General features: G+C 48.3%; 6 protein-coding genes across 6 annotated transcripts; 3 read left to right on the forward strand and 3 right to left on the reverse strand.

Annotated features, from left to right (window-relative positions):
- Positions 1–113: 113 nt before the first annotated feature.
- On the forward strand, positions 114–1570 carry EDB91DRAFT_1241320 (uncharacterized protein; the record flags this gene model as incomplete). The annotated part of the gene is made up of 6 exons (XM_041322065.1): positions 114–127; positions 176–247; positions 298–360; positions 408–507; positions 560–1220; positions 1275–1570. 6 exons carry the CDS (start codon positions 114–116, stop codon positions 1568–1570), a joined length of 1206 nt encoding a protein of 401 aa, XP_041184052.1.
- A 120-nt stretch (positions 1571–1690) lies between these two features.
- On the reverse strand, positions 1691–2389 carry EDB91DRAFT_1241321 (uncharacterized protein; the record flags this gene model as incomplete). The annotated part of the gene is made up of 6 exons (XM_041322066.1): positions 1691–1714; positions 1765–1829; positions 1881–1962; positions 2013–2050; positions 2109–2156; positions 2215–2389. The coding sequence occupies 6 exons, from the start codon at positions 2387–2389 to the stop codon at positions 1691–1693; spliced, it is 432 nt and encodes a 143-aa protein (XP_041184053.1).
- Positions 2390–2549: 160 nt separating this feature from the next.
- On the forward strand, positions 2550–5419 carry EDB91DRAFT_1233097 (COG4-domain-containing protein; the record flags this gene model as incomplete). The annotated part of the gene is made up of 12 exons (XM_041321072.1): positions 2550–2918; positions 2975–3100; positions 3150–3381; positions 3433–3638; positions 3695–3880; positions 3930–4166; positions 4215–4493; positions 4544–4714; positions 4767–4946; positions 4995–5096; positions 5146–5277; positions 5327–5419. The coding sequence occupies 12 exons, from the start codon at positions 2550–2552 to the stop codon at positions 5417–5419; spliced, it is 2313 nt and encodes a 770-aa protein (XP_041184054.1).
- Positions 5420–5497: 78 nt separating this feature from the next.
- On the reverse strand, positions 5498–6387 carry EDB91DRAFT_1040895 (vacuolar sorting protein DID4; the record flags this gene model as incomplete). The annotated part of the gene is made up of 4 exons (XM_041312893.1): positions 5498–5677; positions 5733–5948; positions 6007–6162; positions 6211–6387. The coding sequence occupies 4 exons, from the start codon at positions 6385–6387 to the stop codon at positions 5498–5500; spliced, it is 729 nt and encodes a 242-aa protein (XP_041184055.1).
- Positions 6388–6521: 134 nt separating this feature from the next.
- Positions 6522–7737, forward strand: EDB91DRAFT_921 (uncharacterized protein). The gene is made up of 4 exons (XM_041328795.1): positions 6522–6879; positions 6925–7255; positions 7312–7380; positions 7434–7737. The coding sequence occupies exons 1-4, from the start codon at positions 6575–6577 to the stop codon at positions 7569–7571; spliced, it is 843 nt and encodes a 280-aa protein (XP_041184056.1). The 5' UTR covers positions 6522–6574; the 3' UTR covers positions 7572–7737.
- Positions 7738–7844: 107 nt separating this feature from the next.
- EDB91DRAFT_1233100 (myosin 5) lies at positions 7845–13472 on the reverse strand (the record flags this gene model as incomplete). Its single annotated transcript, XM_041321073.1, has 15 exons — positions 7845–8051; positions 8097–8198; positions 8251–8372; positions 8427–8958; positions 9014–10169; positions 10221–10308; positions 10359–10786; positions 10839–11632; positions 11684–11737; positions 11790–12473; positions 12522–12716; positions 12764–12785; positions 12846–13083; positions 13135–13264; positions 13332–13472. The coding sequence occupies 15 exons, from the start codon at positions 13470–13472 to the stop codon at positions 7845–7847; spliced, it is 4893 nt and encodes a 1630-aa protein (XP_041184057.1).
- Between the last annotated feature and the right edge of the window lie 414 nt (positions 13473–13886).

A 13886-nucleotide genomic window follows, 5' to 3' on the forward strand; every position in this document is an offset into this window, starting at 1 on the left:
CACAGGATTCTTCAGCGCAATCGGAATCCATAGAAAAAGTGTCAAACAGCGCCTGAACAACGTTCACTTCTGTGCCAACCACATCATTGTCTTCTAGCTACCTTCCCTCCGTCATGGTCAAAGAAAGGTGTGACTAGTGATATTCAACCGAATCCGTGGCTGATATTCAGCTCAGAAAGTTTTACGATCTCCTGGAAGTCCAGGTAGACGCTTCAGAGCCTGATTTGAAGAAGGCATACAGGAAAAAGTGAGACGAAATTCATGGCGAGTGCGATTTTCCATTGACCCGTCCCGCAGAGCCTTGAGACTACACCCCGACAAAGGTGGTGACCCAGAACTCTTCAAGGAAGTTACACATGCGTACGTCCTACATTACATATCCAGACTTCGGCCATCTAATTTTGTAGATACGAGGTTCTTTCCGACCCACAAAAGCGCAGTATATACGATACTCGTGGTGAAGCTGGTCTTTCCGAGCAAGGTGGAATGGGTGGGATGGATCCCCAGGTATGATCATGGTCGACATCGATGGTGACATTAGACTGACTTAGACCCCTAGGACCTTTTCAGTCACTTGTTCGGCGGTGGTGGATTCTTCGGCGGTGGTGGCGGTGGCGGTCGCCCGCAGAGTGCCCGCAAGACCAAGGATCTCGTACACCGTGTGAACGTCACACTTGAGGACCTTTACAAAGGGAAAACCACCAAGCTTGCCCTTACTCGCAATGCACTTTGCTCCAAGTGCCACGGTCGCGGCGGGAAAGAGGGTGCTGTGCGAACATGCACTTCATGTAACGGACGCGGTATCAAGGTCACCTTACGCCAGATGGGCCCCATGATCCAACAGATACAGTCCGGCTGCGACGACTGTTCGGGTACGGGAGAAATGATCAACGCAAAGGATCGCTGCCAGCATTGCAAAGGCAAGAAAGTCCTGCCAGAGAAGAAGATTTTGGAAGTCCACATAGACAAGGGTATGAAGGGCGGCCAGACGATAGTTTTCGCAGGAGAAAGTGACCAATCGCCAAACGCCGAGTCAGGAGATGTTGTTATCGTCATAGAAGAAAAACCGCATGACCGCTTCAAACGTCAAGACAATAATCTCATAACGGAACTGGAGATTGATCTACTGACAGCCCTTGGTGGTGGACGAGTTGCAATCCGTCATCTCGACGATCGCGCCCTCATGGTGAACTTTGTTCCTGGTGAGGTGGTCAAGAATGGTAAGCATTCATCGAAAAGGCGATGATAGAACTTGACACTGGTATTTGCGGCAGATGCCATCAAGGTCATACGTGGTCAGGGGATGCCCTCGCAGCGACACCATGAACCAGGAGATCTCTTTGTGAAGTTCACTGTGAATTTCCCCGACCATATCGACCCAGCCGTTATCCCCTTACTTGAGCGGGCACTGCCACCGCGGACAGAGATCGAGAAATTCCTTAAGAATATTCATCTCGAGGAGGTGGATCTGGAGGAGCCTGACGCACGGTCTAAGGCGACTGCTATGTCAGATGAGTCGATGGACGAGGACCACGAAGGAGAGCCGCGTGTTCAATGTGCAAATCAGTGATTTGACATGTTGGATTAGCATGATATCTGTTGCACTTAGAGATCCTGGCATCTGTTGTTACACTCGTTACATTTAATACGCATTTTCATTGGCACTTCTTCACTTCTTGGTAGGCACTTATTACTGAGGAACATCCCACCGAATCTGAGTTTAACGACGATGAGAGAAAGAAGAACTTTCGGAAAGAACCTTACTTCGGGATTTTCTTTGAACGCCTTGTAGGCTGCATGGTTGAAGAAGCTGATCTCTGTCTCGTTTTCTAGCACGTGGGACAGTCAACGAATCATCTACATCCACTCGACGGACTTACCAATACCAAGTTCAACTAGCCTGCGAGTGTCATCGTCGAAAATCCAGTCGTCGTGGTCCATATTTATGATTAGATTCGTCGTCTGACAGGGGTTCATGCTAGCATCAACATTGTATGGCTCGGGGACCATACCTTAGCACCGTGAGCTTTGGTGTACAGCTTGAGCGTATCTGTGCCGCAAAATTTGAACATTCTTCGATACTATCAGGCAAAGGTCGCGACTCTAACCTAGATGCACGTTCCGATACGGTTTCCATCCAGAACTAATCTGAATAGCTACAGCGAAGGACGAAACAAGTCGGAAGATGCTGAGAAGTTAATAAGGGTGGTATACCTCGCCGAGCCATATCCTTGAGTTCGCCAACTGTTGTGATCTCAAGGTTCAACTTGTGTAAGACAAGACTTCGTTCCGTGCGGTATTCGAAGGATTTGATTACTCGAAGAGTAATGGTCGCCTGAGTTTTTGGGAGAGCAACATTTGTGAGCATATCAGAAATTCCAGCAGACATCTTGCAAGTGCTGGAGGTCTCGGGAGAAGAAGCAACTAAGTTCAAGATGTCGGACAATGATATCATGTAAGTAGCCTACTGCATCAGGCTCTGTCTCCGACTCATCTACTACACCAAGGTCATAATATACCTTACCCGAGCAGTTCTTTATCCTTACTCCATGAGTGCAGTCAATGAGAACATAACAGCACCAGACGACCTCCAACTTCACAAAGATCCACGGACTCTGACCTCTCTAAATGAGATACTCTCGTGCTTGTCGTGGTATCAATCTGTCGAAACCGAACTTTCGAACTCCCTAACCGAGCTTCTCTCCAATCGCCAATCCATTGATAAGTCGTTGCAGCAGTTAGACGCCCTCGTTCCGCGTCTCGATGAACTTCATATTGAAGCAACGAACTTCTCGACCAAGGTCTCGGCCACTGCACAAACAGCAGAACGCGTGGGTGGACGTGTACGTTCGCTTGATGAGGAAATGAAGCGTGTTGGGGAGGCTGCTGAGCGAGTGGGACAAGTAATGGAACTGAAAGTACGTCCCCAGATGCCGTCCGCCCGTCTGATAATTCATTTGATACTGTTATATAGTCTTCTCTTGCTCAATTGCAGTCTTGCATTGAAAACAAAGACTGGGAATCGGCCGCCAGATGTTGTGCGCGTGCCATGTCTTTACCCTTTGAAGTCATTTCAGGACCCTTTGCAGAGTCTGTTGTTGTGAGTAACCACTCGAAACATGCCACGCTCTTCTCATCAACCCGACCAGCCCACAGCCGAGAGTCACTTGCCTCCAGCGCAAACACTGCAGGCCGCACGAGAACAGCTTTTGTCCATTTTCAGGAGTCATTTTGAACAAGCATCTCGCGAGCGAGATGCTGCAGCCACGACTCGTTACTTCAAACTCTTTCCTGCTATTGGTTGGGAGGCAGAAGGTCTTGAGGCGTATGCATCATTCGTGGTTGATCTTGTGCGAGTGAGAGCTCCAACGTCAGCCAAAAGTACGCCATCTCAGGCTTGGACATGAACCACCTTCTCACACATTTAATTAGCTTCCTCACCACTATACTTTGTGACTGCACTTACAGCGCTGCTCGAAAGCGTCGCCATGATAGTTGATCACCACCAACCGGTCGTTGAAAAATATTACGGGGCGGATAAAATGACGATCGTCATCAAGCGCTTACTCGACGAATGCGACCGCGTCGTGCGGCAGACGTTGGACAACTGGAGAGAAGATAGGTCAGTCAAGCGAAAGGTGAAGTATTTCATTCCGTGCGATCGGATGATGATTTTCAAACGAGTGCCCAGTAGCTTCTAGACGTGTCCAGCTCTTCCTTCTCTATCGCACCTGCTACATCTCGCAAGCAACCGTCACAGGTTTCATCTCAGGATGATGATGACTTGGACCCTCGCGAGATCGACAAACTCTTATCTGAAATAGCGGGTATGAGCGGTCGATGGTGCCTTTTCCGCAAGTTTCTTGTGGAACAACTACAGGTGCGTATCATTGTTCACGCAAGGCCTGTGCGAGACTAACAATGCCAAGGATGAAGATGTTGAGGATGCTGTTCAAAGCGGCCGCGTCACTCCTGTTTCGCGAGGTCCCAATCGTGAAGGGCTTCAGTCGCAAGTCACTGACGGTCTGAGTGCCTGGGGGTCTGCCATTCAACCAGATCTACTACAACTCGTGGAATCCAGTCGCTCTCATCAAGAGTTCGACGAACTACTCATGACCTGTTATGTTCCGATGGAGACGTGGTACACGCGTACTATCATTGACAAGGTATTTGTTCTCTCACACATCAGCACCTCGGACTGAAGTGTCCTTGAGGCTCACCGGTTATCCACCCCTGACCTTTCGCAATTGCCGGTCACTACTACAACGCCAGACGACGTATTTTACATTCTCAAGACAGTCTATTCACGGGTTTTGTCTACGGGCTCGTTCAAGCACATTGAGCGAATGACTGATCTCTTGAAGGATATCATGGACCATGATTATGCTGGCGGCATCAAGAGGAAGCTTGATGATGTATACCGAACAGCAGGGAACACTGCCGGTGGTGGACGTGGGGAGAAATCTGAGCGAGAGTGCCGTACAACGTTCATCGTAGGCACCTCTCCATGTTGACGAGGATTCTACGCTGACATGTCCACAAGATCCTCCTGAATGACCTTGATATATCTTCTTCACACATGGAGCGATTGACGAAAGACCTACTTGGTCACCAAACAATAACACAACTTTTCCTGGATGCAGAACAACCACACGTGAAAAGGGTAATTTCTAGTTTAACAGGATCTGTGGTGAAGTTCCGTTCAGCACTGAAAGTATGTGCTTCATTATTCTAACCCAGGATCAATCCGCTGAACTATATTTCAGGCAGGCGTAGAGCAGCTTTTCAACCAGCTGATGAGACCTAAATTGCGCACTCTGATTCCAGACGTGTTTAAAGACGTGTCATACGTGCTCGACGAAGAGTCCTATGCTACCGCAGAACAACATGACATCGTTCGGAAGCGGTTTGTTAAAACGTGGGAGGGATTGGTAGATGGGTACAAGGTTAATTTCTGGCCACAACGTCCAGGGCATATTTGACATATTGCGCAGGACGCTTTCACGGACAGTAATTACCGCGTGTTGTTCGGGCTTGCACTCGATGTCGTTGCACGACCCTGGGAGAAGTATATTTTGACGCTACATTTCTCTGAGGTGGGCGTTATGCTTATTCATGATCGTCTTGAAGGTCATATTAGTACAGCTGGGTGCTGTCCGTTTCGATCGTGACCTTCGATCAATAATGGCATATCTCTCGTCTCAAACGACCTTTGGAGACATCCGGGAGAAGTTCGTGCGCTTGCAACAAATCAGTTCGTTACTGAACTTGGACAACGTGGGTAAATGTCTTAATCGAACGTCTCACTCACTAAGTCGTTATTCAGGAGGAAGATGTGGATGGATTCTATAGTGGATCAGGCATATCCTGGACTTTGAGTTTACAGGATGCAAAAAGTGTCGTAACCTTGAAGGTGTAAAAACCACAACAGATATATATTCCGTGATGAGATAATCAGAAAAGTGTGAAACCGAAAGCAGGATGTATGAGTCGAAGTTTACCCTCGTCGTAAAGCGTCTAGTCTTGCTTGGAGGCTATCCTCATCCGATGGACCAGCCCCTACGGCGTCATCACCTTTGGGTGGGCTACTTCCGCCAAGTGTCTCCCCCAGTGCCACCGGTCTGCGTTCCGTCAGTGGTGACGATATTGAGCCGAAACCAGTAGGGGCGTCCGTGAGCTGCAGATGAAAGTGGGTGAATATATATGGGGATAGGGAAAGCACACAAACTTACCTGCTGAGAAAGGCTGACACCTATTTCGTCAAGAACCTCTCGTAATATCTTGTCACCTTCTTCCTCTTCGTCTTCAGCCTCATCCTCCATGACGTCGTCCACAGCGTCCGACATCATTTCTTCCTTCATATCCATCATCGAGCTCTCCTTTTCAAACTCATTCATGATCTTCTGGATGGCTGGGAGATTCAATCCCCTGTTCATCGACGCCATGGCCTGGTAAAGGCGTCAATCAGGACGCTAGTTTGAACGCGTGAAGAATCGCCAAACGCACCCTCGTTGCTCCGCGCATGGCATCTGCCATTTGCTGATTACTTCTTAGAGTCTGTATTCTCAGTCCAACAGCTTGGAGTTGCGTCCTCATTTGGTAAAACTTCTGGACATAACGCCGGGTGCGAACGAGGTCCTTCGCCATCACTTTACACGCATTCTACTGAGAACATTGAAATTGATGCACGAGGAGGGAAAAGAGAGGTACCATTTGGCCAGCTTTGGCACTCTTCTTGATGTCTGTCACAAGCTTCTTCTCGCTCTGCTCAAGTTTGGACCGTTCACGGTCAAGCTCTCGTTGCGCTTTGCTCAATGCACGCTGATGCTGTCGCAATCGCTCAGCAGGCGTGACCGTCCTTCCAAATAGAGTTTCCTTTGAAAACATTAGCAGATCTTAAGTAACATTTCGGACGGGGACCTCACTATGATGTTCATCGGGGTGGTGGTGAAGTTGCAGAAATGCTGCGCGGCTGTTAGGACCGTTGGCATTAGCTACTTCAACTGAATTACATAATACGTTCATTAGTACTTGAGACTTCAAGTATTTCAAGCGATTCAATACGTACACTACTATGGAACCTGATGCAGTCGGACTGCGTTGCGATCTAACATCTTGCCACGAGTTTGATTTCCTCCCGATCAAGTGTCACTGTAACAAGGTGTTCTGTAGGTTCCACATCTCCCCTGATAAGCACACTTGTGTGTTACCCGATGGGCCTTCTGAAGGACACGCGCCCTTCATAAAACGCCAGAGATGTGCTCTTGAAGATTGTCAGAAACCGAGCCTGGAAAGTGCAATCAGTACAGAGGTTGGTGTCGAAACGAGCCCAGCTTCATCTGCTCCATGCCCCAAATGCCTTTTGTCATTTTGTATCGAGTATGTCTTCCTGAATCTTTTGATACAAGAAACTCAACTGCCCAGTCATCGTCACCCAGATTTACATTCATGCACAGGTCTGCAGGAGCATGAGACTGATAAGAAGAAGGATGCTCAAGATATCCTTGCGCGGCATTTTTCCAAACCATCTTCACATACTCCTGTAGCCGTTCGACGCACAATCAAGCCTCCTACAGACCCCCAAAAAATAGCTCAAATACAGAAAGTTACCCTCATGAAGATGCGTCATAGTGCTACTGCGGGGGACTCTAGGGACAAATCATCCACCGTACCTGTTAATGAACGCTTGCACATCAAAGCTCGATTGGAGATAACTGGGATGCCCGTGCAGGAACGCGTACTTTGGTTCAGAAAGGCAAATATCTATCTTGTTGATAAGCTTTGGGGGTAATCTCACTCTTTTTCTTATAGTCTGTGGTCACGGGCAGGGCATTGGACCTGATTTCTGCAAATCTCGGGGTTCCCTCCTCGTATCAAACGGTTAGTGAAATTTGCCCAAGAGCATGATCTCCATGACCTTATCGCCCTGCTAGCCGCTGTGCCTCATAGAGAAGACCGTCTCAGATTCCTCAGGTTGCTTGCCCCTTCAAAATGATCAGTTATTGTCTGAACAAGTGGGGGACACCTGCACTGTAATCTTGTCGACTGTGCCCCTTAGTCGAAGTAATTGATCTACGGACCTCGTGCCACATACTTTCGCGTACTACCTCTTACGAAATTCCGATTGTGATAGACCTATTATCTAATATTCCAGCTGCCGGGGCATATACGAGCGACAAAACACTTTGACGACAAAAGGAATTATCGTTAATACAACAATGGGGTCCACCCCACACCAGCATCGACAATGACGTCGGTGCTTTATCAGTAACTTATGCGAGATCACGTCAATTTAGGGTATAGTATTATAGAAACGTCGGAGTCCAGTACGATCGAAACATTAATCAAGCTACCAATGCAGCTAGTCTGCGGAGATGAGACACATTGAGGTACGCTGGAACGTATGTCTCCAAGCCAGACACCTCGCGAGGCCAGGGAGGCTCAAATGGACCAACCTCTTCCGACTCGGGAGACAATAGTAAATGATCATTCCGATCATTTGCCTGCACGCGTGAAGCCACTACACGTAGAATCTCAGGAGAAATGGGGTTCTAGAGGAGTCAGCGAAGAAACTGATTGTAGAATGCGTGTCATACCTCATATTCTGCCACGTAGTAGTTCGTGCACATTCGTTGTATTTGCATCGGACTAAGCATCCAGCAGACATCGTAGATGATCTCTATATCTGCGGGCGTTGCCTGTTCCACGATTGTCAATCGGTGGTCGGACTAAAGTAAGTCTGGGACGCGCCTTTTTCAGTTGCAGGAGCTTTATGGCCTGCATCAAGTGTTCCAACTGGAGTGTCCCCTCGGGCATGTCATGAGACTTGCACCACTCTTCTATCCGTGTGATATTATACTGAATTTGCATAGCTTGAATAGAATTTATGTTAACGAAACGGAGACGTGCGTTGGAGAGGGACGCACCTCGTTTCCAGGAGGAGAAGTTTCTTCTCATTAAAAGGTCGTTAAAACTCGTGACACCAATCAGCTTGAGAAGTTCGGCCATGACTTGTTGCACTACTGATTCTTCCATGTAGTAGCTCTTCAGACTCTTCCAGACCTTGTTCAGAAGGTCTAGGATGTCGTCCATGCTATATGCTGGCTGGCTGTTTGTATTAAGGAGGCGATTGAACAACCGACCACCGCCATCGCTCGTCGTGAACCCTGGCAGAGACTGGCTCTCTATCAAAGCGGGTATGACCATCTTGGCAAGGCGCTTCTTCGTCTCTAGCATCCACGTGTGGTATATGTTATACTCCAAGCTGCCAAGGTCGTGCTTGACGACTGTAACAAGCCGTTCGTAATCATTCCAGTCAAATTCTCGGACAGCATTCTCTTCTCCAGGTCCGATACCTTGTAGCATGTCGCTCTCAGCCACATAGATGAACGACAACATCTCGTGGACATTCGAAAGCCAGTAAATTCCGGGAATGATGGAATCTTCACCGTTGAACGACTTGAGGATAAAACATATTAGCGGATGAAAATACCCGATGAGACAACGATCTTACCATCACATGGGCTTGAATAGACTCCATAATATTTGCCAAAAACCGCTCGCTCTCCGGTATCAACCCGTATTTCCACATCTCATTGGTGACAAGACTGATAAGATTCGCCGGGAAAAGGATCTCCTTCACAGGTGACGGGGTAGCAAGACTTGGTGCTGGAATTTTCAGGCCTCTAATGAGACCAACAAGAACATCTTCATCCAATCGTTTGGTATCCTGCATAAGCTTAATCTTTTCCTCCGCAAGGTCGTCAAATGAGCGAACGTCTGCCAGGCCGTTGGCACGCATGCGAAGGACATTGTCTTCGCCGTTATATGCAACGGATACTGCGCGATGGTTCAGAGCTTGATTCTTCTTGACATCGAGCATGAGTTCGTCAACAGACATGCGGATGTCGGCTGGGCTGAGCTGAACAACGCCTGCAGAACTGTGTCTTCGTTGGTGACGATTGCTGGAGGGCGGGACAAGGGCGGCACCGTTAGAGAGACCACCGGAATCAGGCATACGCAGCGCCGGAGCAAAAGTCGGTGATACAGGAGCTTCAGTTCGAGCATTCCTTGTGAGGGCGTTGTAGGCGTTGGCGCGGTTTAGCTGCTCCCGTAGACTACTGACTTCAGTCTTGAGAGTCAGTATAACGGACCCATCCTCAACGGAACGAGAGGGGGCATTGACAAAGGCCTTCTCCTGGAATTGCAGCTTCTCTGCCTGCGCAACGAGCTCGTCCGAAAGCTTTTGGATCATTGTTTCCTTCTCCGTAGCCTTGGCAACAGCTTCCTCCAATCGTCTCTCCACATCAGCCTTTGCCTGAAGAAGCTCATCACGGCGTGATAGTTCAGCTTCGGCGGTTGACAGCGCAGTCTGGAGGGATTTCGCTTTCGCGTCGGCCTCTTCGTGTTTCGATGTCCACTGCTGAATCTGTTTCTCCAATTCACAAAGCTGCGCCTGCAGTAGCTTCTTCTCCTCCGTGCGTGTCTGAAGCGTTTGAGTAAGTTCTACCACCTTGTTTTCTAGCCGATACGATATCTCCTTGAACTTCGAGACTGAACGGGCCTCAGCTCTGAGAGCCTTGAGTTGTTTCCGAGCGAGCCGCCGGCGGACACAAGATTGTAAATAAATGACACGTTTGATGTCCAACTTGTGACTGCGACGATAAAGTCTGGGGGAGCAAATTCGGTAAAAGATCATTACTCGACAATCACGGACGTACACTCCACGGAAAAGAGATTGCAAGAGAATAGCAGCATGCGAAGTCTTTCTCTCTCTGTACAGTCGTCGTGCTTGGGTACCGCGGATGCCTGTGGCGAGAGATTGAGTATGCTGCTGTACGAATTCATAAAATACCTACGGCTCTGGAATAATGTGATGGAGTGTCTGGTTTGCAGGAAGTTGGACCTCTGAATGAAACGGCGAATACCAGTTTGAAGGCGTCTTGCAGCAAAATCTCTTCGAATGTTCTCCACGAGCCTACGGGCTAAGATACCACGCCACCAAGTTTGAATTTTGATCGTAGCTCGGCGTAGCTCCTGGTACTTTTTCACAGCCATGCGCCTGTGCATGTTCTTCTGTACAACCGTGACAAGAGCATTGAGCTTTTCCGAGCGGAGGGACTCTAATGCCGCGAGCATACCAGCCCTGAAGAAAATCTTTGTGAGACCACTCTGATATTTGTCAGGGTCGTTGAGAGTTTTCTCAAGAATAAGTGAGCAGAGAGGCCTGAGCTCCAGGCGCTGTATCATCGGTTGCCAATCTGTCGAGGGTACCAGCATGTAATACCTGCATAAAAATCAGCAATTGATACCGCGCAAACCCACAGTGATCATCGTACCGCTCCGCAAACTCTTCATAAGTCCAACGTGATGGGTATCCAGCACAAGAAATACGTATAGTTTCGAGAACACCACAAGCACGCAACTGACCCAAGACTTGAGACGGCGTGAACTCCCAAGGTCGTTTAGCTTCGTTCGGCTTGATACACCGGATATAATGGACATTTGTAATGCTGAGGGTGTCCATCAGGGTGATCAAGGAGGCTTTGAAAATAGAGCCTTGTGTGGGCTTCCGGATAGCAGCTCCTGGTTTCTTGGGGCCAGCGTTCGCTGCGACCAACGATGAACGTCCGGGATCAGGAATGATGGATGAACGACGGGAACCACCGCTGCCTGAATCGGACGGAGAGGGTGACCCGGGATGTGGAGGATCGGCTGCTTTTACAGATCCGAGAGCAGCGTCGAGAACTTCCTTCAAGAAGGGGTTCTTCGTGGATGCTAGCAAAAGCATATGCTCGTCAGGAACTGTATCGCGGTTCTTCTCGAGGAATCCTTCGACCTCGTATGTGACATCATGGGCATAGTGAGCAATGGTGAACGCAGAATTTCCAAATCGAGGTTTCTTAAAGACGTTCTTGTTGGCAGGCTTCAGAAGCTGGGAGCTCAGTTTTTGAAGGAAAGATGCGTCACTACCCGCCGGCAAACGCGACTCTTCGTCAAGGAGTGCGAGGACTCCCAGTTTCCCTTCGATCACATCAATGCAAGGTTGGTTGTCTGAAAAGTCGATGAAAGTCCAGTTGATCTCCTCTTTTACATACTCCTCTTGCTCGAGTTTGAAGACGTGAGAGTTGAACTACGACGGTGATTTTGAGCTATGAATACATCGCAGTTACTTTACGCTCACCTCTTGTTGCAATTTCTCGTTGGCGTAGTTGATGCTAAACTGCTCGAAGGAGTTCTACAATGTCGACAGTTGAGCATCATGAATTCACTGAAGGATAGGACGTAACCTTCTGAAAATGTTCAAATCCGTAGATATCCAACACGCCAATGAACATCTCAGCTCGCTCGGCAGCATCTCCGTTTTCACCAGCCAAACTTTCATTGACGATGGCAACCAGCCACTCAAATAAGCATGCATATACGAACTTCGCCACACTGTCCCTAACCACTGTTGCCTGCGCGGCGTTGAGAGAGGTGACAATTTTTTCCGATCGCGTGGTGATCTGCTTCTTGATAGTCCACTTCTTGAAATCGGCCAAGGTCACTCCCAAGAAGCGAGTAGCAAGAAGAAGGGCAGGATCCGCGTCGTCGATGACCGAATCGGTTCGTGTCTGAGCGATTTTCACGTTGCCCAGATGAAGCAGTGCCGAGAGAAGTCGGAAGACCGCCCACTGTTTCTCTACACTGATTCCAACTGTCGATAAAGCCTGTTGCGTCGCCCGGAATTCCTCCGCATCATCCACTCCATTTATCGGAGTCGAAGTCGGCCCTCCTTGTTTCAGATAGTGGAATTTAGTCACGTCAGTGTCAAGGCCAAGATCCTTTCGTTCCTTCGACGGTGCGCCGGCACACAGTTGATAAAAAATATGGTAATTCCGTTCGGTCGTTGGTTGAAACACAATACGTGACCGCTCCAACAGGTAAGTCCGGATTCGGGCGCCGACAATTTCTTGTTTGCCATCAAAGAGGATCTACATAGCATGTTAGATACTCAGCAGCCGAAAACTAAAAATACTCGCCTGAATGTATTTACCAAATCGCGAAGAATTATCGTTGCGAGTTGTTTTAGCATTTCCAAACGATTCCAGAATCGGGTTTGTGGCAAGGATCTGGCGCTCTATTTCACTGGATTCGTCGAGAGAAAATTTTGTCTTCGCTTTGACTTGGGAACCAGGAGGGTTTACCGATGCCAGATATCGCATGATGAATTTAGCCTGAAGATATTTAAAATTCCAGTAGCATGAACAAGCACCGCACACACTGATTCAGTTTTACCAGCACCACTAAACAGCGATACAAGTATGTCAGTAATACAAGCAAGCCACAAGATGCACGGAGATTACCTTTCACCTGACACAATGATCGTCTGGCCCATGCCCTCCTTCGACATTGCGGTATATGCATCCTCAGCAATAGCAAACAAATGTGGCTCTAAATCTCCTCTTCTCCGTCCACTATAGGCTTGGATGATCTCGGGGCCATAAAGAGTAACTCGCTGAAAAGGATTAACAGCAATAAGCACGATTCCGCTGTACGTGTAGATGCTATGTTGGGCATAGCGATTACGAATGGTATGTAGGACTTCAATAGTACTCAGCACTGATTCTAACGATTAACATTAAAAAGGGATACCTGAAGGTTCATTCAGATGTGAGAGGGTAGCCAAATCATCAGCCGTTTCTAGTAAGGGCGGATTTCGAAGTGGAGGTAAGCCTTCCTTTCCGGCCTTGATATCCTTGCCAGTGGTATTAATGACAATTTCCTGTCATTCACATTGCAAAGCATGTCGGCAATTCTGCAAATTGGAATGCAGGAGATATGACGCGTACCTTGCCCCGTTCATCGACAAACGCCAGTTTTATCGAATCGTCAGCGCCTTTGGTAACAGACGTGACCTCTGCAGAAATCCATGCCTGATCCTTGTCTTCGAACCAGACTCTCGTTCCCTTGCTGTAGATGTTTTCGGCCATTGCCAAGGCGTCGTAGGTGATGGTCTTGAGCTGCGTTGACCATGCACCAGAGCTGCAACGCGGTCGAGTTGTGAATAGTGTATTGAGGCCCAATGACCTTGATTTGAATAATTTGTCCCACGGTCCATGAACAAGGTGAAACTTGGAACTTATAATAAGCTCGGTCTACCTCTATAGTACTGTTGGTCTACTGTACTGTTGGTCTACTGACGAATCTATCGACTGCGACAAGTATACTAGCAGATACCCGCGGAGTCATGTACTCAAGCGAGGGAATTTTTCCGCCCATGGGCATAACGAAGGTGAAATGAAAGCCATCTGCAGTATTCATATAAGTATATTCATAACTTATAACACCATACTCATACATATACCAAAACAACACGCACACACGCAAAAGAAAAACACACACGA

This window comes from Suillus paluster (genome assembly GCF_016628075.1).
Source record: "Suillus paluster strain FC165 chromosome Unknown EDB91scaffold_1, whole genome shotgun sequence".
In the NCBI taxonomy this organism is placed as follows: domain Eukaryota; kingdom Fungi; phylum Basidiomycota; class Agaricomycetes; order Boletales; family Suillaceae; genus Suillus; species Suillus paluster.

Coding starts and splice junctions, on each gene's coding strand:
- EDB91DRAFT_921 (XM_041328795.1), top strand. CDS start 6,575: ATGGAACCTGATGCAGTCGGACTGCGTTGCGATCTAACATCTTGCCAC. Junction 6,880..6,924: donor CTTTTGTCATTTTGTATCGA/GTATGTCTTCCT, acceptor TCAACTGCCCAG/TCATCGTCACCCAGATTTAC. Junction 7,381..7,433: donor TTCCCTCCTCGTATCAAACG/GTTAGTGAAATT, acceptor TCGCCCTGCTAG/CCGCTGTGCCTCATAGAGAA.